Source organism: Lemur catta, chromosome 10 (assembly GCF_020740605.2).
Source record: "Lemur catta isolate mLemCat1 chromosome 10, mLemCat1.pri, whole genome shotgun sequence".
Lineage (NCBI taxonomy): Eukaryota > Metazoa > Chordata > Mammalia > Primates > Lemuridae > Lemur > Lemur catta.
The window spans coordinates 83254467-83280806 of NC_059137.1; the positions used below are offsets into that span (position 1 = coordinate 83254467).

General features: G+C 41.6%; 2 protein-coding genes across 2 annotated transcripts in view; one reads left to right on the forward strand and one right to left on the reverse strand.

Moving 5' to 3' along the window:
- Nucleotides 1–14616, reverse strand: LOC123645718 (terminal uridylyltransferase 7-like). Its single transcript, XM_045562149.1, is given in 15 exon segments — nucleotides 1–169; nucleotides 767–782; nucleotides 784–842; nucleotides 1017–1130; nucleotides 1513–1602; nucleotides 2623–2726; nucleotides 8207–8264; nucleotides 9921–10021; nucleotides 10975–11061; nucleotides 12095–12245; nucleotides 12651–12732; nucleotides 12734–13124; nucleotides 13127–13388; nucleotides 13518–13849; nucleotides 14355–14616. Coding segments are annotated over 15 exon segments (2274 nt in total). The 3' UTR covers nucleotides 1–4.
- Nucleotides 14617–17066: 2450 nt separating this feature from the next.
- The window catches only part of LOC123645719, a 28933-nt gene continuing 19659 nt past the window's right edge, over nucleotides 17067–26340 (forward strand). Inside the window, exons 1-2 of the mRNA XM_045562150.1 lie at nucleotides 17067–17704; nucleotides 18581–18665. Coding sequence (XP_045418106.1) covers nucleotides 17067–17704; nucleotides 18581–18665 — 723 coding nt within the window. The remainder of the gene's footprint in view (nucleotides 17705–18580; nucleotides 18666–26340) is intronic.

Below are 26340 nucleotides of genomic sequence, written 5' to 3' on the forward strand. Positions count from 1 at the left end.
CAACTTATTTTGAGGTCCACTGTTTCTTAAAAGTTGTAAGCAGACTTTTTCTCCTGATGCTAATAACATGTTCTTTAAAATCAAATTCCTCTGTGTAGAAACGAAGAAACCCCAGCCACAGCTGCCCAACAGATTCTGTATTTTTTCCATATTCTGGCCAATAGGCAGGCTAGAAACAGAAGGGAACAAGGGACATCACATCCTATAGTAAAGTGTTAATATCAATATTTATTTGTATCTTAGGGAATAAATTTGGATTTATTTCTAATTAACTAGTTTAAATAGATAAAAATATAATTATATAACTTTCCTTTCATATTTAAAAATACCATTTACATGAGTTTATTAATCTCCACTATATGACTTGGAGATAGGGAATGCTCAGAGTTTTTAGTGTTAAACCTCAGAACATGTTAGCGGGAGAATCCCGAAATAAATTCTGAGAGTTTTGGTGCTGTGTAGGTTATTAGTTCTCTATAACTCAAAGACCCCCACAAAGCAAATGTTCCATTACTTGGAATAAAGTTACTTAACCATTTGGAATTATTAGGCATTAAAGAAATACTGTATATAGTCTCTAGACACTCATCTGGCTTAATAAAATAGTTTCACTTCCAAGAAAACATCTATAAATTGCTAGTTTTTCACTATTATGATATAATTAAGCATAACAAGCAAAAAAAAATGTTGAAAAGCTACACTACAGCATAGTAGAGCTGATTTTTAGTCAAGGATATAGGAAACTCTTTACTCTTAAAATACGTACCAGTTCATCTATTTGATAAAAAGAAAATATTCCAGCCATCAACAAATATTTCAGGTTTCTTTTCACCTTTGTATATCTGAAATTAAATTTTAAACTATTAGTAGAGATTACAAACTTAATGCATTGATACAAAAACTTTTAGGAATATAGTTAAAAATCTAACTACAGAACCACAGAATTATAGAGAAGGAGGAGGGCTCAGAGATCACCCAGTTTTACAGGTAAGAATTACAATGTTATTTACTAATACCTCTTGAAGGACAGGAATGACTGGTGGATTCCTCTGCTGGAGAAAATATAGCACCATAAGAGTGTATGCATATGATGATAAGCTGCCTCTAGATGCATCACCGATATCACACATCTAGAGGGAAGGAAAACAAAGAACAAAGAAAAGATCACCAATGTTTATTGCTGAGTTTGTAGCCATTTGATTACCATAAAAGTAAGAGATGTTTATTTTGGGGACTACTATAAAAATCACATTTTCGATGGCTAAAATATGCCAACAAAACCAACCCAACCCAATCCAACAAAGCACTGGATAATTAGCCACAAGCAAGATCATATCACAGTGTAAAATTTCAGATAAAAAAAATTTAGCTTGCTCCACAGGGCTTCCCAAATAGTTACAAGAAGCATGTGACATGACTATAATTCATTAACAAGTACAGATTTCATGTTTTCAACAAGGTGTGAAGATGAAATGAAATTTCATAATAAATCACAACAGGAAGCATACTCACCTTTGTAAATACTTTCATGGTATAACACAAATATTTCACTCTGGGATCAATGGCTGAATAAGCAGATAAAAGCCTTGTGTTATGAAGGGCCTGTTAAAAGGGAAATTACACTATAAGGCTATCGATTAGATGAAAAGGCTTTAAGTTGGAATATTCTAAATAAGTTTACACTGTGGTTCACTACACAGAGAAGACATTTAGACTGAAATTAACCTTTCCCCTCTCTCTGAAGACAAGCTTCATTAATTCACTAGATAAGAATTTTAAGTAACATCTGACTTCATGACCTCCATTATGTTAATGTCTTTAGTGTGAACATCTACAAAATAAGGGCTATTAACTAAAGGCTCTGTTCCCTTTAAGTAAACGTAAGATCCCTCCACCCATGGTATTATTTCAATTAAATGTCCTCAGCGGCCAGAGAGATCCCATAAAGCCCTGAAACAAAACAGGTGTGAGAGTAAAAAGACTCGGGCCTATCTAGATCACACTGTGCCCATCTGAAAGCGTACCAGTGTCTCCAAAGACACACTTCACCACAAATTAAAATAAAAGTTCAGGCTGGGCATGGTGGCTCAGGCCTGTAATCCTAGCACTGTGGGAGGCTGAGGTAGGAGGACTGGTTGAGCTCAGGCACTCGAGCAACCTGAGCAACAGCGAGACCTCATCTCGACCAAAAAAATAGAAAAATCAGCTGGGCATGGGTGGTGGCATGCGCCTGTAGTCCCAGCTACTCGGGAGGTTGAAGCAGGAAGATCGCTTGAGCCCAACAGTTTGAGGTTGAAGTGAGCTATGACGGTGCTACTGCACTCTACCTGGGGGACAGAGCAAGACTCTGTCTCAAAAAAAAAAAAGTTAAATAAATAATCAAACAAAGTTCAAACCAAATACAAGAGCCTGCTACTGTGACGGCATTTTAAATGAATACTAACATTAACTGAATTCTCTGTTACATCCTTAGCTTCAGAACACTGCCAGGTACATAGCAAGCACTTATAAGTATAACTCTTGAAAGAATTAAGATGAACTAAATGGTTCACTCGAGATTTTGTCAATTGAAACATTTGTTCCCCTAACCTCCCTAAAGAAAAAGCTGGAAGAAAATCTCACCAATGTGTTATACAAACTAATATCCACTTCCAGACCACTTCTCAGATGGAAGAACTTCACAACTGGCACCTTTGCTGTTGTAATAGGTAAGATGTTTCTCAAACCTAGTTTGGGAAAAAAGATTGTACCATTAAATGCAGCAGCTAGGGATATAAGTGGTTCTTGTGTTAATGTCCCAATATAAAATGATGTAAGCCTAACTTTGGCTTGTTTCACTGCATTCACTAGGACTAGTTAAAGACTTCTCTGTTATTAACAAATATCTGGGAAGACTATTCTGGCAGAGTTTACATTTGTTAAACACGTTAATGTTTGAACTACAAGAATCAAAAAGGCAAGCCACTGCCTTCCAGGAATTTAATGGTTCATATGTACTCACTTGTGTGCACAGGTGTGTGCACGTGCATGCATGTATGAATCTGTGCGGGTGTGGTTTGCCTGACAAATACCAAAATAGAGAAAACTACTACAGTCTTTTTTTTTTTTTTTTTTTTTGAGGAAAAGTTTTGCTCTGTCACCTAGGCTGGAGTGCAGTGGCACAATCATAGCTCACTGCAGCCTCAAACTCAAGGGATCCTCCTGCCTCAGGCTCTCAAATAGCTAGGACTTCAGGTGTGTAACACCATGCCCAGCTAATTTTTTAATTTTTTGTACAGATGGGGTCTCACTAGGTTGCCTAAGTTGGTCTCAAACTCCTGGCCTCAAATGACAGAGTTTGAATTATGTGGGTCCTACCTATTCTCTCCACATGACTATATCTAATTTGGAGAAAACCCTAGAGGCAATCGTTAAGAATCCTCAAAACGAGTCACTTACCATGGAGTTAGAAGTTACAAAGGTAATAGAAAGGAATCAACGTCCATAGGAGAGGAGAAAATTGCCTGAGCTGGGCTTTGAAAAAGAAGAACAACAGGCAAAAATAGTGGTGGCTGAGGGGATTTACCAGGCAAGGGAAACTGCACATGAAAAAAGAGACAGCCTGAAAGAGAATGGCATGCTCAGGGAACTTCCATGGAACTGTGCAGATTACAGAATGAACTTCGCGGAAAGGAATACAAGGAACAGGAAAGGGAGGAGAAATCAGAAGAGCCCAAACAGAGAACATATATATCCTGCTAAGAAATATCTTTAGAGGCAAAGAGAAGCCAATGAACTAAGTAGGAATCACTGACCACATCTAATTATACAATGCCCAGGCGATAGATAGACTGGAGGCACCTGGAATAACAGAGGCAGGATGACCACTTATTTTTATTTAACTTTTTATTTCTTTTCTATAAATATTCTTACTTTCTGCTGCTTTTTCTTATCTTGTCTTTGTCAGGCAAGGATGACTGCTTATGAACAATATCTGGGCCTGAACTCTCAGGGTGGCATCGGAATAAGAAGAAGCAAGTCATGTTTGAGAGTTATAAACTGGATGGGAAGGGAGGGGTGATAAAAGAGGAAGAGTGCTGACAGTAAGAGTTAGCACTTCCTGAGCACCTAAAGTGTGACAGTAGCATGTGAAGACTTCATTACAAACACTAAGGCTTACCACTCTCACCTAACAGAAGAAGAAACAGAGACCTGGAAAAAGTCACTTGCTTAGGAATATGCAGCTGATAAATTGTGGAGATAGGATGTAAATCTAGGAAAGACTGACTCCAAACTTCTACTGCATCTAGTCAGGCTAATCTAGGTCAAGCTAATCATCACTTCACCTGTTTTGGTAATTCCAAGGATGCCAATGTCAACAACCAAGAAAGAGGATTCAGAAGCAAGGGCAGGTAGTGGAGGTGGCTGCAGTGGAAGGCACACGGTAAAGAGAAAGAAGAGTTCACTCTGAGATGTAGTTTCTTATGAGAGGTGGTGATATCTAGGACAGATACATAGTGATCATATCGCCCAACTCAGGACAAAATATCATTGAGAAACAGGAATGTTTGCAGAGAACACCTGTGTGGAGGTGTTTAGTTTGCCATGAAGGTTATGATATTACAAGAGAAATGACAGCAGAAATTTCAGGAGGAAAGGTCTGTATGGCAGATAAAGGAAATCTAACACGCTGATTGGGAAAAGGGGCAAGGAAACTATTCACTGAATACTTAGAATATGGTAGGCCCTGTACTTTAATGTATTTCTTTCTTTCTTTCTTTCTTTTTTTTTTTTTTGAGACAGAGTCTCACTTTGTTGCCCGGGTTAGAGTGAGTGCTGTGGCGTCAGCCTAGCTCACAGCAACCTCAAACTCCTGGGCTTAAGCAATCCTATTGCCTTAGCTTCCCGAGTAGCTGGGACTACAGGCATGTGCCACCATGCCCGGCTTGTATTTTCTTTCTTAATCTTAAATGCTAGTTCTATTATTTCCACTTTACAGATAAGGACCTGAGTGCCTGTAATGAGGCTGAGTGACTTTCTGGGATCACACAGCCCAGCAGGTGGGGAGCCAGGATTTAAAACCAGAGTCTGATTCTAGAACCTCCACCAACTACTTTGCTATACTGCTTCTAAATGAGATAGCTTCTTCCTCATGTCCTTTACATTTGGAATTTGACACTGTTGACCATTATAACACCCATAAGCCAGTCCTCTAGCATTTCTTCACAGTATACCATCCTCGTCCTTTCATAAACCATTCCATTCTACCTCTCTGGTTATTAGTTTAAAAATTTTTTTCAAATAAATACAAAAAAAAAAATTCCAAAGGCTCCCTTTTCAGTCTCTTAATTTCTGTCCACTGAAATGAAGGCTCAGTCCTCAACTTCTCTCCAATGATTCCTTGGAATTCTGTTTTATTCTTGATCTCTTTCTCTCTCTCCATCTCTTTCTCTTTGAGGCTTTCAATGCAAAACTGTTTTATTTTCATCTTCAATTCTGACTGACAACCACCTATTTCTAATTGCTTGCTGGACTGTTGACTCTTAGAGATCATACCTTCATAGCAAACCAAACACCTCAACACAGGTGTTTTCTGCAAACATCCTCATTTCTCAAGTACCCAGGCATCAGCCTTAACCCTTACTTTCCTACTTATAGGTAGCAAATTTTCCCATTTGGAATCTCTCTTATCTTTTTTCCTTTTAATACAGTGGCGTCCTGGCTGAGGTCCTGCTGCCCTGTCACCTAGATTGTACCTTTCCTAAAAGAGATAACACCAGCTGCCTAAAAACCCTCTGTTTTCCTTTTATTGGGTCCCTCCCCTACTGAAGAAACTTCAGTGGCTTCCAAATATCTGTACACTTCATCTTATCTCCTAATATTTCTCACTTGAAAATCCTCTCCAAATGTACCAATCTTCTGTCTTCCAGAATATTCCAAAGTGATTCTCATGCTCATGTCTATGCACTTAGGAATGACTTCTTTTCCCATCTTTTTCAAGTAGTAGTCACCAACATTTGAGATAACAAGTCCATCTCTTCCAAGAACCTCCCCTATGCAACTCTTTCTCACATACTCTCTCTCCTCAAAAGTTAATTGAATATTACCTTACGTTGTTACAGTTTGAGACTATCGTACTTATTTTAAGAACTGTAAGACTGACACAGATTCTTTATTTTTCCACTATCCCTAAGTGCTAACACAGTGATAAGCACAGAGGAAACACACAATAAAATACCCGAGGAGACTGCTTTCGAACATACCAAGTTTTAGGCATGGCCCTCTAGCTGTTATTAAATTCTTATTCCATGCAATCTGCATTTGATTATTATCATCATCTGTGTGTCTAAGTCATTTCTAGTCTAAAAATGATCTGTTTTTAACATTGTTCCTTCTTAGGATATATATACTGAGATATTTCTGGAGGAAAGGGACATAATGTCCATAGCTTACTCTCAAACGGTACAGAAAGAAATTGAGAGCAAGCAAGAGATAAAATGATAAATCAAAGGTGGTAAAATGTTAATTGGTGGATTTGAATGAAGGTTATACAGAGTTCTTTCTTCGACTTTTGCTGCTCTCCCTTAAGATTTAAATTATTTAAATTATTTCAAAATAAAAATCAAAATCTAGCTCAGCACTAAAAAGCTTAATAGTGGTGGTAACTTAGTACTTTACTTTCTTTACATATCTTCAAAACAAAACAAAAAACACATGACCTTTACAGGCAGAATTCCCAAGTGAGGGAAACATGTACTTCAATGACCAATGAAAACTATACTGATATGTATCTGAAAAAACAAAACCAAAAAACCCTGATGTCTTAGATTAATTTTCACTGGAAATAAATCAAATTAATATTTTTTCCCTTTTATTTAAACAACATGATATCTACTTTATTTAAGGTCTGGAAATAAAAATTATAAAGAAAAGGGGCACTCAAGGTGTATGTTTGTGTGTGCCTAGGTGTGTGTGCATGTCCATGCTGTGAGTAAAAGTCTATTCTCGACTGAAATATAAGAAAGCTTTTCAGCTGGGCACGGTGGTTCACACCTGTAAACCTAGCACTTAGGGAGGCCAAGGTGGGAGGATTGCTTGAGACCTGGAGTTCAAGACCAGCCTGAGTAAGAGGGAGAGATCCCATCTCTACAAAAAATAGAAAAATTAGCCAGGCATGATGGCACTTGCCTGTAGTGCCAGCTGCTTGGGAGGCTGAGAAAGGAGGATCACTTGACCCCAGGAGTTTGAGGTTGTAGTGAGCTACGATGATGCCATTGTACTCTAGCCCTGGCAACAGAGCAAGATCCTGTCTCAAAACAAAACAAAACAAAAGGTTTTCGTGGATAGATCATGGATTTTAAGTTCCCTGAGGACAGGGACCATATTTACCTTCATTCTCAGCTCTCAGCACAGAAGTTTGCTGAACCACATTTTAAAAGAAGATTTTGACTGCTAACAGAATCCATAGGTACCCCGGCAGCAAAAGAATGCTAATGGCACTTCAATTGTGTGCATAATTTATAGATGTACAGAGTATACATTTTACTGCTATAAATACTTCAGCAACTCCTGCATTCTGACTTACACACAATGTCAATAAGGCAAAATGATTTCCAGAGTTTCTTGCCTGTCTGGTGTATGCTTTGTTTTCAAAAAAACTGAACTAGGCAACAATATGCACATAATTTATCACCAATTTCTCGGCCTTTCATACTTATTCACACAAGATTTTTTAAAGGCACTAGGTATTGCAAATATCCTATAAATGAGCCACCACACTGCTTCACAGCATCAGTAAATTCTAAGTACAGTCGGCCCTCCATAGCCATGGTTCTGCACTCCCAGATTCAATCAACTTCAGATTGAAAATATTTCACAGAAAAAAAGAAAGCAATAAAAAATAATACAAATAAAAAAACCAATTCCGTGTAACAACTATTTACATAGCATTTACATCGTATTAGGTGTCATAAGTAACCTAGAGATGATTTAATGTATACAGGAGAATAGGCACAAGTTATATGCAAATACTATGCCATTTTATATAAGGGATTTGAGCATATGAGGATTTTGGTATCTATGTGTGCGTGTGCATGCACATGTGTATGTGTTGTGTGTGTGCAAGTGTGAGCATCCTGGAACCAAACCCCCTGAGATAGAGAGAAGACTATGTAAAATACTAATAAAAAGAAAAAAAGATATTTTCAGAAAAAGTTTATAGAGGTACCTGAATGTTTTCTGAGCACTCTTGCCAATTCTTCAATAGTCCTTACACAGTCCAACCCCTGAAACAAAGATGGCACAAACAATTGAACCAAAACTGGAAGACAGGTTCCTAAACTGGTTATAAACAGTTTCCATCACCTTCAGAAACAAGGAAATTAATTTCAATTTAGTCTATATATATTTTCCCTTCTAGCTGAATATCATAGTCAGTATTCATAGGAAATATCCTGTGGATACAAAAACCACCAAATACCATACTTCCTAATTGCTTTTGGACATGTGACAAGGGCTAAAATTAGTCAGGAAGCCTGCAGACCCAAGGTTTCCAAAAAAGTCTCTGAATCATGGTCGAGGACCTCCATTTGTTCCCAGTATATATTTATATCACTCAGAAGTACCCCATGTGGCAGAATATGTAAGAAGGCCTTCTGTGCCCCTTCTTATTTATTCTGGGTAGACGTTCATTAGAGTTTAAGAGTTGACTGAATTGCTGTGGAGGGTGATTAAGCTCACATTATTTCCCCGTAGGACTAGCCAAAATAATAATGTACAAAGTAAAGTCATATAGCAAAAATAAATAGTATTTCAAATAAACCATAATTTAAAACATTTAAGTTGACCCTATCAATAGAAGCCCTTTTGATGGTTATATACATCCCAGAACATATTTGAAATTTTATTTCAGAAATGCCCTCAAAACTAGTTGACAAGCCATGTTTTAAAAAAAACAAATTCAATCTTAAGGATGTATAATTTAGTCATTCTGTATATTGAACCAATCTAGCTTATCTACTTTATTCACCTAATCCAGGATAGATCACTTTTGACAGTTTTTTCAAATCAGATACATCCTCCAAATACAAAGATTAAAACTAAGAAAAGGAATAAAGGGTCTTCAGTAACAGCAGCATCACTCATTTGGATAACCAGCATTTGAACTGCTGTTAAAAATAAAAAAAAGAATAGAGACTCAGCACTTCTCAGGCTTTGTATCTTTATATATATAGTATTTTACATTTTATAAATGTCTTCCAATACATCAGGGGCTGGCAAACTTGTTCTGCTTTGCGGGCCACATGGCCTCTGTCACAGGTACTAAACCCTGCACTTACAGAGTGAAAGCAGCTATAGACAATACTTCAGTGAATGGGTGTGGCTCTGCTCCAATAAAACTTCATTCACAAAAACAGGCAGTTGGGGCTGAATTTAGCCCAGGGACCATAGTCTGCTGACTCCTGACATACATGATTCAAACTAATGTGTCCAACAATCACCTGAGCTAAAAGGGAATAGAAATTATTTCCGTTTCACAGATTATCTACCAAAGACCATATGTCTTGGTACTGATGAAACCAAGTTTGTCTCAAATCCAGGTCTCTGGACTATTGGTTAGCGCTCTTATCATTTATCACATTGCCTGTCTGATAAAAACCTTTACAGATAACCTTGTGTGGGTATGTGCTTCCAAGTCGGTGCAGTGGCCAGGAGAAGCTAGTTTAACTTCGTAGAATTCCTAGATGTCACTTTGCAATCCACTTTGTAACTCCTCCCATTCACCTCTAAGCTGCCTAATGTCTTTGATGATAGATTGTGTCAAATGGCACATACCCTATGGTATGCCTTGATATATTTGGAAAATACCAAGCTGTAATGTCAGTCAAGATTGGTCAAATCACATTGCTAGAGCAAATGGAAGTTTCATGTGGTCACTGTACCTCAGCAGTTTCAAGTCCGTTAATTGTCATACAGACGTCAAGGTCACTCTGCTTGAACCCAAATCCATTTTTGGAGGAGCCAAACAAGCTCAATTTAGTTCCTATTAGGGATATATGAAAACTAATAACTAATTACCTGATATATTTAACTTTGTGATCAAAATGGTCCTTTCATGATCAAAAATATCCAGTTGTTAACTATCCTATATTAATCTCATAATTATGTTCAGATCTTATTAATCAGTCATTTATTCTAAATTTTTTCCTCTTGAAGTTTCCTTTAAAGAAATATAAGCTGTACATGGCAAGAAAGATTATCAGGTGCCACTTTATTCTTAAATGCAAAGACATTTTAAGGAAAATATTAGCTCAATCACCTCATCATATTTAATAATGTAAGCTTACTACTTCCTAAATAAAGGCACTTTTTAGAGGTGTGTGAACTTTGACTCTAAACATGTTATAATATTAAATGAAATTCACTTGTGGCATCTCCTAGGATACATGCTACACTGCTACGGTTCTTTTTTTTTTTTTTTTTGAGACAGAGTCTCGCTCTGTTGCCCGGTCTAGAGTGCCATGGTGTCAGCCTAGCTCACAGCAACCTCAGACTCCTGGGCTCAAGTGATCCTCCTCACTCAGCCTTCCAAATAACTGGGACTACAGGCATGTGCCACCATGCCTGGCTAATTTTTTCGATGTATTTTTAGTTGTCTAGCTAATTTCTTTCGGTTTTTAGTAGAGAGGGGGGTCTCTCTCTTGTTCAGGCTGGTCTCGAACTCCTAACCTCAAAAGATCCTCCCATCTTGGGCTCCCAGAGTGCTAGGATTACCGGCGTGAGCCACCACACCCGGCCAATACTGTTCTTTCTAATTGGTAAACTAGGACTTGGCAGACCAAAGACATCCCAGGCATACTGAAGAACAACTGAAACCCTGACCCGCCACCACCACAAGATCACTTTATGATTCTCAAAATCAATGTGCTTGTAACCCATGTACTCATTCGGAAGGGAGGTCACAATACTGTTCTTAAAGATGAAAAAATCATTTACCTGGAAAGTCCTGTCTTACGAAACTTCCTAGGTTTTGTCGAATATGTTCACGAGCCTGATCTTCTAAAATAGTTGGAGAAAAATCCTCTGTTTAAAATAGACATGGAGAAAATAAGACTGTAGACATAGTTTGAAAAGGCTGAAAAAATTATATTTTTTATAAAATAAAACTTACAAGTTTAAAAAAAACCTCCTGAATTTTTGTGTCTTCTTAGTAGATAGTGTTAATAACGTGAAATTAAAAATGCCCCTTTATAAAGAGCCTATCACCAAGAGCTACTTTTGAAATGGAAACTAATTTGAACTGGGGATCTGAACCTGGGTTTCAGAGACTCACGGGGTCTAGAAAGGGACTTTTGGGAACTTCACAGAGTGTGAATACAATGTTTGTGAGGGGAGATTTACTACCCTAAGTGAGAGGGCAGTATATAGAGTATTCCCTACTTGTCCTGGAAATACTTCTGGTCATGAAATATTATTAACTGCAACTAGAAAAACTTTTCAAGAAACACCAGCTGAAAAATGCTAGCACTCTAATCTTAAGACTTAAAAGGGGCTGGGCACAGTGGCTCACACCTGTAATACTAGTACTTTGGGAGTTTAAGGCCAGGTGCTCAAGAGAAGCCTAAACAAAATAGTGAGATCCAGTCTCTACAAAAAATATTAAAAAAAAAAAAAAAAAAACTAGCTGGGCATGGTGGCATGTGGCCGTAGTCCCAGCTACTTGGCAGGCTGAGGCAGGAGGATTGTCTGAGACCAGGAGTTTGAGGTTGCAGTGAACTATGATGATGCCACTGCACTGTAGCCTGGGTAACAGAGTGACACCCTGTCTCAAAAAAACAAAACAAAACAAAGTAAAGCAAAGCAAAACAAAGAAAAAACAAAACAAAACAAAAGGACTTAAAATGTCTTCCCTTCTTCTTTCCTTGTCTTTCGTTTATATTTATTGCATGTCCTAAAAGGGACAAGCACGACATAGAACACTGTGGATACCACAGAGAATGGAACAGACTTAGTCCCTGTAAGTGCTTAGAGAGCTAACAGGATAGTGATTCTGATGACTCTTGAGTAAATGTCAATTTAATATTTCAACAAATCAAAAGAAATGTGAATAACTTACTGTAACACTGGATGCAAACTTGATCTAAGATATTTGAAAACTTCGGTGTTAGCGGTGGCAAGGGTTCCAGCTGGATTCTTTTGAAGTCATCTGGACAATCCTTCTTTAGATGACCCTCTCGTTTGCATAAGCTGCACACTACCGTAGGAGACTGCAGGAACATGATAAAGCAAAACAAAACTTAAGATAACACTTTAGTTGCCAAATAGTGAGGTCTGGAATCTTTTTGTAAAGTATCTAGTCAACTCTTCACTTTCCAAAGAAATGAAAATACAATACGCAGCCACTCCAAATGATCTGAGAGAAGGGGACCCCCTGTGGTATCTTCAGGAGAAAAAGGTACTTATGTTCACTACTAACTGCATTCCCTTCCTTCTACACAAATTCCCATGAGTCTTAAGGAGGGAAGTGGACCAAGTGATCATATTCAAAAGACCAACTCATTAACCACAACCAAAACAGGGAGACTTCTGCTCTAGAATATAAAAACTGAAATTACATGCATTAAAATTGTTTAAGGTCTCCTAGTTCTAAGTGTAGTACTGGCACCGATTACTTTGCCTTTGGTGAAGATAAGTGTACTAAATTCATAGAAGAAAATGGACAGATCCACAGGTGAATTTTCCTCACAGATATTTTTCTTTAAGACTTATTTTGTTAAGTTCCATTACTAGAGTTCCATCTACATGTTTTCCACATTCCTTCACGTCTTCATACTTAGCAGGCTTGCCTACTTCATCATCTTCTTCAGACAGGCCGTCCTCATCCCCTGATCCATTGTAGGTGTTGTCTAACTCATCTTCATTAGCAATGCCATCTTCATCTTCCCTTTGGCTAATGGTGAGCCTGGGTTCCCCCTCCCCCTCCCCCTCCGCCTCCTCCTCCTGAATGATTTTTGATGTCTGGCCCTGTACTGAAGGGGCAGAGTGGTTTAGAGAGTCTTCTAGTTCATCAGTATCTTCTATACTTTCTTCATCAACATCAGCCTTGTCATCTAAAGTAGCAAATCCATCACATTCTTTAGCTGTAGATTCTGGATGTCTTCTAAATTCAAAGTGCTGTCTGTCTCATCATTAAGAGTGCTGCCAGAGATTATGAGCTCTCCACATCCGCTACTGCTTAAACCTTGATCAACAGTCAAAGGATGCTTGCCCTTTTTCCAAATTTTCTCTTTCTCATTTTTACTTCCTGTTTCTTGATGGTGTACTTTAACATCCTCATGATCATCACAATTGACCTTTGCCTGGATAGTCAGAGTTTTCTGCCCCGCCCCCCCCAGGGGCACAGGCAGGAGCTGCCAAGGCCTCATAAAGCCTGGCCTAAGAAGACACACGACCTCACTTCCGCTGCACGTTTTGGTCTGGGCCAGTCACACGCCAGTCCAGATTCAAGGGCGGGGAAATGGACTCTGTCCACCACTTACCAGCTGCAGCAGCACAGGCACAGGGCCAAGGCCCGATGCTGCAGGCACGTCCCGGGACAATGTACCCGAGCTGCAGACTGGCGCCTCTGGACCCAGAACCCAGAGCCTTCCTCCAGGGTTGGGCATGACCAGTCCTCTGCTGAGGAACGTCCCCACATTTGTTTTGGGCACAGATGCACCAAAGGGATGAAGGACTCCTAGCAAAGGAGACAGAAGGTGGCTCCAGGGAGCATGAAGAGAACAGGACAGCGCAGGGCTTGGGAGCAGGAAAGCAGCTTGGAAGGAGGAGGGAGTCACCACTGTGAGGAGCGGAGTAAAAGGAGAAGCACTTCCTGGGAGAAATGACAAGAAACAGGTGAAGAGCAGGCACCCTTAGCAAGGGGCTGGGGAGGGGAGTCATGGCCCCGTTTCCTGATGACCTGAGTCTGGGCTCTGTAACCTGAACCTGGGCCTCTCTGGGTGGTGAACTCATGACCATTCATTTTAAGTCCTCTTAAAGGTCCCCATGTCACCAGCCACCTTCCTCACCTCCCAGCTGAGGTTAGATGAGACTCCAAGACGGCCCAGGCCATTCAATGCCCCCGAGAACTCTTTGGTACTCTTGTTCCTGAATGTCGCAGACAATTAGGAAACGTTGCAGGGATCTCTGATGTCACAGTTCAGTAAGGGTTTTAGCGTTTCAATAAGATTTTCGGGTCTCTGACAAAGTGCACACAATGAAGTCACTGTGGATGAATTTGGGGGAAGGGATCACTGGGCTGTTTGAATGCACAGTGCTTGAGGCTGCAATGATCCTCCCTGTGTATTTCTGTGTTTGCCAAAGAGGGTAGGGTGCACCTTGGGACAGCCTCCCACAGAGGTGCGACGTGGAGGCTGGAGCCCTCAGACTGTCAAATCCAGGCTCCTCAGACATGGGTCCTGACTCCCCAGGTGATGCCATGTGCAACAGCACCATGGACACCACAAAGTGCTGCAGGCCCAACTCGGGTCCCCTCGGGCCCCCAGGCACCCTGCGTCCTCCCAAGTCCGACCCCACAGTGACAGGCCCTGGAGCAAGGCCTAGTCTTGCACGCCAGCTCTCACCAGTGTGCAGCTCCATCTTCCACCCACAGCCCGACCTCCACATGCCCTGCCCCCATCCTGCACCTGGCCTTCACCCCAGGAACCCACCAACAGGACTGCAGCTGCTGTGTCCAGGGACCTGGCAGGGCTGCAGCCTGTGCTAACCCCTTTACTCTGGCCAGCCGTGGCTGAGACACACACTCATGTATGTACATACACAAATACACATGCAGAGGTAGATGGATGCATGTCATGGACACACATGGACACACTAACATGCAGGTGCCACACATGTGAAGGCATGCACACATGCACACACACACATACACACTCACACACTCACCTGAACCAGCCACAGAGAGGCCGGGCCTGCTCTAAACAACCCAGCACATACCCTTTGCCCACAGTACCGGTCCCATTTAGACGTGCAGAAGGCTTCCAAATTGCCCGCCATCAGATAGGAGAGGCCAAGTGGCCATTGCAAAGGACATCTGGCCCCTCCTGCCACTTCCCACTGAGCCCCATCACGCTCAGCTGCCTGGACATTTTCACACACAGGAGGATAATCATGCCTGTGGCCATTTCTGGAAAGGATGCTTTACCCCAGTCACCTTGCCAGGTACTTTACAGGCCTCACCCCCCTGCATTCTCATAGCCACCCAGGAGAACGGCTGCCAACACCATGCAACACTGCCCTCAACACTACACAGGTGGCCTTCTCTGCCTTGGAGCCCTGGACGCAGATGGTCCCAATGGATGCCACGCTCTGGCCACGCTGCAGGATGTCCACGTCTGCACGTGCAGCCAATTGCTAGACAACCATGGGTCGGTCGCCCTTACCTTCCACAGCTACAGCCCACGTGCTGGTGCCCTTTCCCCAGGAGCATCTCTTCTTGCACAACTTCCCCACCGTCAGGGCAGAAAAGGATGCCAGCAGCCACTTTTGCTTCCTGAACTGGAACATTTCAAGAAATCATTGTGGTTAGAATCACGGTGACTGCTTGAGATTTAATGACATCTTCCTCTTGTAACTCCCGCATCCAGCCTCAGTTTTGGAGGACTTGTGCCTAAGTATCCTGCCAAATTTCTACCCCTGGGAAATGTGTCGTACATAATCCGAGTCTTTTCACAACTATCTCCCTAATAAAATAGCAAGGTACCCGGTACACTCACTGCATACTGAGCCCGAGGACCTAAAATGTTTTTAGAGCTGCTGAGGCCAGAGCCCAAGTGTGACCACTCCCTGGTGCATGCTGTGTGGGACAGCTCTGTGGAGAACAGTTGTGACAATCTGAAGTTTTCTTAAGCCCAAAAGAAAAAAAATTTCTTAATGCATTACTGTTGCAAAATGAGAGAATGTCAGGCACCCAGCTACTTACCACCCCATTAGCTGTTGGCACACTTTCTATTCAATATAAAAAAGGGTATTCAAAATGCTCCTTGCTCCTCTAAGGACTAATGGTTATGCTAATGAACACACACTGCAGGAAGGACACAGTGAGAAGAATCCAACCAGAAGTTGGAGGATCACTTAAAATCCATCCTAACCTTGTTCCTCAAAATATCAAACATAGAATTACCATACGATCCAGCAATCCCACTTCTGAGTACATGCTCAAAAGAACTGAAAGAAGGGACTTTAACAGGTATTTGCACACCCATGTTCACGGCAGCACTAACACAACAGCGAAAAGATGGAAGCAACCCCAGTGTCCATCAATAGATGAGGTCAATAAAATGTGGTATATACACACATGAATATTACTCAGCCTTAAAAAGGAAGGGAATTCTGACACAGGCTACAACATGGATGGACCTCGAGGACGTTATGCTCACTGCAATAAGCCAGTCACAAATAGGCAAATAGGCAAAACGAGTGACTCCACTCATATGAGGTCTCCAGGAGTGGTCAAACGAAGAGACAGAAAGTAGAATCGAGGGGTTAGGGGGACGGGCGATGAGAAATTGCTGTTTAATAGGAATAGTTTGTTTTGCATGATGGAAAATTCTAGGGTTAGGTTTCCTGACTATGTTAATGTAATTAATGCATAAAACCTAATCGTTCTCCCTCCTTTCTACTCTTTCCTTTCACCAATTTTTCTTCCTATTGTTTTTCGGTGAAAACAGTGGTCCTCTGCTGTCTATGTTTGCTTGGATGTGCTTGGAGTTGAATGCGGTGGACGCTCATCAGCCCTCTGGTTTCTGGGCAGCTTGTGCAGTCTGTAGCGAAAGTCCTTGGAATTACATTTTCAAAAAATTCCGACAACAAATTATCACAATTTCTGATTAATCCATTGCAACATAACAGATATTGGGGTCTTTGGGGAAGTTCTGAAAGTCCCGATCCAGAGGGCTGGTCATGTTCCAGGGTGTTGGCCCTGGGCCCCCTTTTCTCTCAGGCTGTAGGGCAGGGAGGTAGCAGATCAGCCTGCTGACCCTGGACTCAAAGAAAAGTCCCGCATCCTCAGGCCCTAGAGACCCAAGGCCATGAGGTCACGGCGTGGCGAGGCTGCCTTGGAGGCGAGGGGCCTTGCTAGGAAACCGCAAGGGGTCAGGAACCCAAGAGGACCCGCTGCGGGGGTCTACAGCCACCACCGCTCGCCGCAGCGCCCGGCACAGAGAACTATGCGCGGAACTCAGCGGGCGGAGCCTCGCGGAGCCGCGCAGGGACTGCCGGGAAATGTAGTGCGTGCAGCCCCGTCCGCGACGTCTCGCGGTTCGCTGGGCGCCGCAGGCGACTACAAGTCCCATCAGCTCCCGCGAGGCCTTGCTGCCGGGGTTGCAGGGAAGGGAGGGAGTTGGCGCGAACATGGCGGCAGGCGGCCGGTGCGGCTGAACGTTCAGCGGGGTTCCGGGCAGGCAGGACCTGGTCGCCAGCACTGGCGGCTGCAACTTTCCGGAACACCAGCTGCCGGAGCTAAACATGCCCGCTTTCCACGTGGGCGCCTTTGGGGAGCTGTGGCGTGGCCGGCTGCGCGGGCCGGGGACTTGTCGCTGAGGGAGCCGCCAGCACCCGCGCTGCCCGGGCGTGGAGAGGTCGCGGACTCGGACCGGGAGGATGCCGCGGTGGCGCGGGATCCGGGCTGCAGTCTGCAGGCGGCGGCCGGGCTCAGGGCGATGTGTGGGTGAGTGCGGGCCGAGGGGCTCTTGCAGTTTGGGGCCACCCGAGGTTCAGTCTTGCTCCTGATGTCCTCTGGGATTCGGCTGTTGGGGGGTGGGGGAGGAGCTGAGGTAGGAGGACCGCGCTTTGGAAGCCTTCAACCGGCTGGAGCCTTCCCGGAACACCGGGAGAAGTCCCAGGACCCTGATGCACAATTTCTTCGAGTTTGAGTAAAGCAACAAGACAGCTTCATCAAAGGCTAGTTTTTCTATTGGCTAATTTTACAAGTGCGTGTTCATAAAGACAAGCAATGGAATCTGGCAGACAGGAACTTAAGCAAGGTAAACATCAGCAGTAATACGGCATATTAATATCATGAACCTCTTGATTTGATGTACTGAGAAGGACATCATTCTTGTATTCTTGCCCAAAATGCTAAGTTTATTCCGATTATTAGGAAACAGGAACCAAACTCAAATTGAAAGACATTGTGCAAACTAACTGATTAGTGATCCCTGAACGTGTCAAAATCATGAAAGGGAGACTATGAGGAACTATTAACAGACTTGAGTGGACTAAGGAAATTTCCCAGTACCAATGCCATGTAGGGTACTGAGTAGGCATGTGAAACAGAGAAAAAAGGCATTCAGGTAAAAATTGTGTGAAATTTAAAAACCGTCTGTAGCTAATAATATTGTGTATGTATTAATTTCCTGTTCTTGATCACTTTTCTATGATCATGTAAGGTGTCAACTTGAAAGCTGAATAAGATATGAAATGAAGGAACTGTTTGTACTATTTTTGCCACTTTAAGTCTCAAATGAGTTCGAAATAAGAAGTTAAATATTAAAGGAGCCCAATAAAGACTGCTGAACTTTGATTTTTCTTAAATTTACAACAGGGTTAGAAGGAAGTTCCTGGAACATTGGGAAGAAACCATTATGATAGATCCTGTCTGCAGACAAGAAACATTTGCTTTTGAGATGGTAAGATGCTCATCTTTTTCACTGTTTTTTCATGAAACAGTACACTGTCATTGGCTGAGTGTTAGTGTTGACTGTATGGCAGTTTGATGTTGGATATGCTTAGTTGGAAACAAGCTAGAGAAACTCCACTGGGACTGGGAGCTAGGGAGGGAAAAGGACACACAGAACTCGAGTGCGTATTTGGGTCTTTCAGATCTCTGCCTTTATTTAGTTTGGTCCTTCTCTCAGTATTAGGGTAAATTTATGATGTATCATCACCATATTTCTGGTCTTTTTGTTCTGCTCCTGATTTTGGTTCAACCACATTCTTTTTTTTTTTGAGACAGAGTCTCACTCTGTTGCCCAGGCTAGAGTGCCCTGGCATCAGCTTAGCTCACAGCAACCTCAAACTCCTGGGCTCAAGCAATCCTTCTGCCTCAGCCTCCCAAGTAGCTGGGACTACAGGTAGGCACCACCATGCCTGGCTAATTTTTTCTATATATTTTTAGTTGTCCAGCTAATTTCTTTCTATTTTTAGTAGAGACGGGGTCTCGCTCTTGCTCAGGCTGGTCTCGAACTCCTGACCTCAAGTGATCCTCCTGCCTTGGCCTCCCAGAGTGCTAAGATTACAGGCGTGAGCCACCGCGCCTGGCCCAACCACATTCTTAATCCTAATGCATTCTCTCTTGTGTAAAACCCTCAGAAAAGTTTAAGAGGATGATTTTATTTTTATTGTGGTAAAGTTTATGTAACATAAAACTTACCATTTTAACTATTTTTAAGTGTTTAATTAAGTGGCATTAAGTACATTCGCAATGCATTGTAACTGTCACCACTATTTCCAGAAATTTTTAATCTTCTCAAACAGAAATTCTCCACCCATCAAGCAGTAAATCACCAGTATCCTCTCCTGCAGTCTCTAACCTCTATTCTACTTTCTGTCTCTGGATTTGCTTATTCTAGGTACCTCATAGAAGTGGAATCATACAATATTTGTCTTTTTGTGTATGGCTTGCTTTACTTAGTGTAATGTTTTAAAGGTTCATCCATGTTATAGCATTAGAACTTCATTCCTTTTTATGGCTCAATAGTAGTCCATTGTATGGCTATCGCACATTTTGTTTATTCATTGATCTATTGATGGACATTTGGGTAGTTTCCACCTTTTGGCTATCATGAATAATGCTGCTATTAAAATTGGTGTGCAAGTATCTGTCTGAGTCTTCGTTTTCAGTTATTTGGGTATATACCTAGGAGTGGAATTGCTGGGTCGTTTGGTTAATTCGATGTTTAAAATTTTGAAGGACCACCAAACTGTTTTCCATAGCATCTTCCCCCTCAGCAATGAAGGTCCTAATTTCTGCATATCCTTGTCAACACTTATTTTCTGTTTTGGTTTTTTTTTAAATAATGTCCATCCTAGTGGGCGTGAAGTGGTATCTCATTGTGGTTTTGATTTGCATTTCCCTAATAAATGATCATGCTGAGTATCTTTTCATTTGATTTTTGGCCATTTGTATATTTTCTTTGAAAAAGTTCTACTTAAGTTTTTTGCTCATTTTTAAATTGGGTTGTTTGTCTCATTGTAAGAGTTCTTTGTGTATTTTGGATACTAGACCCTTACCGTACATATGATTTGAAAGTATTTTCTCTTACTCTATGGGTTGTGTTTTTCCTTTCTTGATAATGTTCTTTGATGAACAAAAGTTTTTAAATTTGATGAAGTTGGATTTGTCTGTTTCTTATTTGGTCATCTGTGTTTTGGTGTCATACTTAAGAAAATGCGAAATCCAGTGCCATGAAGATTTTTTCCCCTATGCTTTGTTCTAAGACTTTATAGCTTAAGCGCATAGGTTTAGGTCTTTGATCCATTTTGAGTTAATTTTTATATATGAGGCAATGGTTTGACTTCATTGTTTTTCGTAGAGATATCTATTTTTCCCAGACTCTCCTTTCCCTATTGAATGGTCTTAGCATGTTCGTCTAAAGTCAATTGGCCATGTAAGTTCCTCTGTTCTATTCCATTGGTCTATATATCCTTATCCTAGAACTGCACTGTTTTGATTGCTGTGGCTTTGTATTAAATTTTAAAATCAGGAAATGTGAGTCTTCCAACTTTGTTCATCGTTTTCAAGATTGTTTTAGCTATTTGGAGTCTGTCAAAATTGTGTATAAATTTTAGAATAGGTTTTTCCATTTCTGAAGAAAACCCCATTGCGATTTTGATGGGAACTGCATTGAATCTGTAGATTACTTTGGGGAGTATTGACATCTTAACGATATTAAGTCTTCCAATCCATGAACAAGAGATGTCTTTCCATTTATGTAGGTCTTTAATTTTTTTCAGCAATATTTTTCCCCTTCCCCCTGCAACTGTGGTTTTTATTTTTTTATTTCCTTAAATTTTAGTTTTTCAGTTGTAGAGACAGGGTCTCTTTATGTTGCCTAAGCTGGTCTTGAACACCTGAGCTTAAGCAATACTCTGGCCTCAGCCTCCCCAGTAGCTGGAACACTACACTGCAGGCACTGACTGGTGTGCCCAGCTTGTTTTGTAGTTTTTAAGTGTATAAGGCTTTCACCTCCGTGATTAAATTTATCCCTAAGTATTTTATTGTTTTTGATGTTGTTGTAAATGGAATTGTTTTCATAATTTCTTTTTCAGATTGTTCATTGCTAGTGTATAGAAATACAATTCATTTTTGTGTGTTGATTTTGTATTCTGCACCTTTGCTTAATTTGTGTATTAGCTCTAATTGGTTTTGTGTGTGTGTGTGCGTGTGTGTGTGTGTGTGTGTTTGGATTCTTTAGGATTTTGTATGTATAAGAGCATGGCCTCTGCAAACAAAGATAACTTAATTTCTTCCTTTCCAATTTGGTTGCCCTTGCCCTCTCCCTCTTTCTTTCCCATTCTCCCTTCCTTTTCTCTTTCTTTCTTCCTTCCTCCCTCTTTCCTTCTCTCCCTTTCCCCTCCCTCCCTTATTCCCTTTCTTCCTTCTGTGTCTAGAACTTCCAGTACTATGTTGTACAGGAGTGGCAAAAGTACACATCCATATCTTGTTGCTGATACTACGGGAAAAGTTTGCAGTCTTTCCTGGTTGAGTATGATGTCAGCTGTGGGCTTTTCATATATGGCCTTTATCATGCTGAGGAAGTTCCCTTCCTTTGGTAGTTTCTTTAGTGTTTTTATGACAAAAGGGTATTAGATTTTGCAAATACTTTTCTGCATCAATTCAGATAGGATCTGATTTTTCCCTATCATTCTGTTAGTGTAGTGTATTGCATGCATTGATTAATTTGGTATCTTTTTCTTTAAAGAGACAATGTCTTGTTCTGTTGCCCTGGCTAGGGTACAGTGGTGTGATCTTAGTTCACTGCAATCTTGAACTCCTGGACTTAAAGGATCCTCCTGCCTCTGCCTCCTGAGTAGGATTAGCCTGAGTAGCTCTTACTACAGGCACATGGCATCACGGCTAATTCTCTTTGTTTGTTTGTTTTTAGAGACAGGATCTTACTAGGTTACCCAGGCTGGTCTCAGACTCCTGGCCTCAAGTGATCCTCCTGCTTTTTTTTTTCCATGTCATCCAAATTGAAAATGTATAGGCATAAAATTATTCATAATATTCTCTGATTTTTTTTCTTAATTACTGTGGATTTTTAATAACGTCCTTCCTCTTAGATGTTCCTAATGTTGGCTTTTTGTGCTCTTTTTTTATGTTCATTTGTCTTCCTAAGGAGTTGTTAGTTTTATTATCTTTTCAAAAAAACACCTTTTAACCTTATTATTTGTTTCATTTTTATTAACTCATCCTTTTTATTATTTCATTTCAATTTGTAAATTTATTTTCTTGTTCTTTTTTTCTAAATTTTGAGATGGATGGAGGCTTATTAATTTTCAGCCTTGGTTTTTCTTTTCTGATATAACTACCTAAAGGTTATGAAATTTCACCTAATAATGACTGAGCTGCATTCCACAGGTTTTGATTCATAATATTTTTTCATTTGGTTAAAAAATAACAGAGTTCTCTTTCAATATATTCTTTGATGTGTGATTATTTTGTAGTATATGTCTTAATTTCAACACATGGAAATTTGATATTTTTGTCATTTATTTCTAAAATATTTTGTTGTGATCAGAGAGCATATTCTGTATAATATTAATTTGTTAACATTATTGAGACTTGATTTCCCAGTATATTTCATTTTTTCTAAATGTTCTGTGTGTTCTTGCAAACAACATGCATTCTGTAGTTGTAGGTAGAATGTCTATGTTGGGATAAAAATTTTGTGCACTTGCTTAGATTCTCTGTGACTCCTGTTCCTTTTTCTTTTGGTCAGTGACCCATCTGAGGCTAATTTCCCCTCTGGTACTTGGATGAAATACAATAGCACATCACTTTACAAAAAAAGAAAATGGCAGTCAACCCCGAAATTAAAGTATATTCTGAAAGCTAGAGAACCATAGGGCAGCCAGAGGGCAGACTGCTGAAAGTCCGGCTGCGAATCTGATTATAAGGGTGGCAGAGCTGCAAAGGAGACCAACTGTACAGACTCAGCAGTCTATGGGAAAGGGAGGCCCAGATAGGGAAAGAGCGAGACCCTGAGATTGGAGATTGGGACCTCTGAGTGGACAATCTGAGAATTTTGACCTCCCCTACTCCAGGTTTCCCTGAGGCCTCCCGAAGGCAGGATCAGCTCCTCCCTGTTGCCAGGGGAAATTAGCCTCACTTGAGGTGGGTGATGTTCGTTCTTCACAGGACCTACCATTTGTTCCTCACTGCCACCAGGCTAATAGCCAAAGTCAAGTACCAGTGGAGCCTGGATGGGAAAATACAAACCTGCCCTGGGAAGAAATGCTTATGTAACAAAAGAATTATAGGACCTAACTAATAATAGGACTGGGGGTGCATGTGTAAATGTGGATCTTGGGGGTGTCAAATAGAAAAAAAGGTAGAATTTAAGACTGGAGAGGAGATAATTTATTGACTTGGAGCATCCACCTTTGATTCAGGATTATTACTTGGGATAGAACACCTGAGGCCATTCCAGCAAACTCAAAGGACCAGCAGGGTGGACGGGGCAGTCAAGATGCTTTAGGGATCTGAGTTGGTTAAGATATTCCCTAGGGGTGAAATAAATGGAGAGCCAATTAGGATATTAATTTGTTTTTATAAATAGAAAAAAACCCAGAGAACTGGTTAACTAAATGACTTCCACCTCTATGGAAATTTAAGGCCCTATACCCAGTTCGCAGATCTAAATTTACAGACCCAGAGTACACCGATCTGATGGAAAGGAAGGCCAGTTCCCCTTGAGTAAGATCCTACAACTGCATCACAAATATATGCAGTAAATATCCCCCCCATCCTTTCTCAAGGGAACCTATGGCCATTTGCCGGCCAGCCATGCAGTGGGAAGGTCTAGTGCATATCAGGACATTTCTTCTCAGGTAAAGGACGAGGTGCTGCACCTCAAACATCTCGGCAGTTAAAAGAGTATTTTGTGGGCCTCTTGAGAATTTGGAGGGAAGAGATACCAAACATGGGAATACTGCCACTTGGCCCTGGGGGATTTGGGGCACAGTCTCTAGGCATAAGGACTGCACAGGTCGGTGGGCACCTCCATTTACAAGGAGCGTTCAAGCTCAGAGGGCTGGCACAGGCAGGGTCAGGGGTGGGTGTGGGCCCCTCCCGGGTGCTGGGCCAAGGAGGCTGCTGTGCCAGGCTCAGGGCAGCACCCACGCAGGCCAGCTGGGGTGCCCTGACCGCTGCGCGCAGGATCCCGCGACGGCCCATAGGTTGCTGGGTAAGGAGGATGGCTGGGCTGAGGCCCCACTGTGGGCAGCCCATGGAGTTGTCTCAGCTGCTTTCCCTGGAGGGAATGTTCTGGAAAGTAGGGGCAGAGTGGGGAGCAGCCACCTTGGAAATTGCCTCCCTCTGTGCTACACTCTTATGGGGTTTGAATGAATGGGAACTTTTATCCCTGCTAAATTTCTGATTAATAATTGGCATCTTCAGCATCGAAACTCATTTTATGGCAACAGTAATGTCCGTCAGGCACTTCACTAGCTTGTGAAATATTCCCCTGAGATGCGCACCTGCAAATAGCCAAGCTCACGGGCTTCTGGGCAGCCCCAGGAGGAAGGTGCCCTTTGCTCTGAATAGCGGTGGTCAGAAGCATGTGAGACCAGGAGCCTGGACCTTTGTGACAGCAGTGAGCTTGAGTCCCAGTTGGTCACAAATCCTTAATTTTAAAGAAGCTCCGACGCCCCAGGAGACACCCACACTGGTCAGTATGGGAACATGGCCTAGAAAGTCATTGCTGGCAATACTGTGTTGTGTGCAGAATAGGTCAAAGTACACAGAATAAGGCCTGCTGCCTAGGAAAGAGAGAAAAGAGGGTTTTGTTTGTTTTGTGCTGATGCTGTTAGTTTAATTTTATCTAAGAAACTGACAGAGGAACCGAGGCCCCTTTGCGATTATCCACCAAGTAAGCAGTGAGGTCTTCAGGGCTCCTTACCTTTTACATGACTTGAGTAAAGTCCACATACAAGGACTATATATAAGTTTTAGGAGTTCCTCATTTATTTTGGAAATTAACCCCTTGTCAGAGATGGAATTTGCATATATTTTCTCCCATTCTGTAGGTTGCCATTTTACTTTGTTGATCATTTTCTTCGCTGTGCAAAAGCTTTATAGGTTAATGCAGTTCCACTTCTCTGTTTCTCCCATTGTGTGTGCGTTATTTTTATTATTATGTTTTTTTTTGAGACAGAGTCTCGCTCTGTTGCCCGGGCTAGAGTGAGTGCCGAGGCGTCAGCCTAGCTCACAGCAACCTCAAATTCCTGGGCTTAAGCGATCCTACTGCCTCAGCCTCCCGAGTAGCTGGGACTACAGGCATGCGCCACCATGCCTGGCTAATTTTTTGTATATATATTTTTAGTTGGCCAGATAATTTATTTCTATTTTTAGTAGAGACGGGGTCTCACTCTTGTTTAGGCTGGTCTCGAACTCCTGACCTCGAGCGATCCACCTGCCTCGGCCTTCCAGAGTGCTAGGATTACAGGCGTGAGCCACCGTGCCCGGCCTGTTGGTTATTTTTAACATTAAAGAATGTATAGAAATTTATTGAAAGTTTCTCAGGGATGAAAAGGAGGGAGTAAACATTGCATCATAGCAAAAACTTAATTTTTGAATATTCTCCTCTTGCCCCCAAGATTCTACTTATATATAGTGGCCCCAAATCTTTTTTAATAAAAAAATTGAAAACCTCTATCTTTCCCCTAACCACTTCTCTCCTCTCCTCCTTGGCCTCAGTTCTTGCCGTCTGTGTCCCTTTATCCCCTTTGTAGGAGTAATCTTGTCCTGTAATTGAGTTTTCCTGTCATTCTCAATGTTTGGGTGGATGAGGGAGAGGAAGGCACAAGGAAGGCAGAAGAAAGATGCATTGAGGAAGATTTATATGATAATATTTGAATAATATTTTAGAAAAAAGGTTGCTTTTTTTTGAGAGAAGCTCTCGCTCTCTTGCTCAGGCTGGATCCTAAGTCACTGCAACCTCCAACTCCTGGCCTCAAGGGATCCTCCTGCCTCAGCCTCCCAAAGTGCTGAGATTACAGGCACAAGCCACCGCGCCCCGCCTAAAGTTACTTTCCACGATAACTTAAGGAGGCCCAAGCGAGACTCCTCTTGAAATTCAC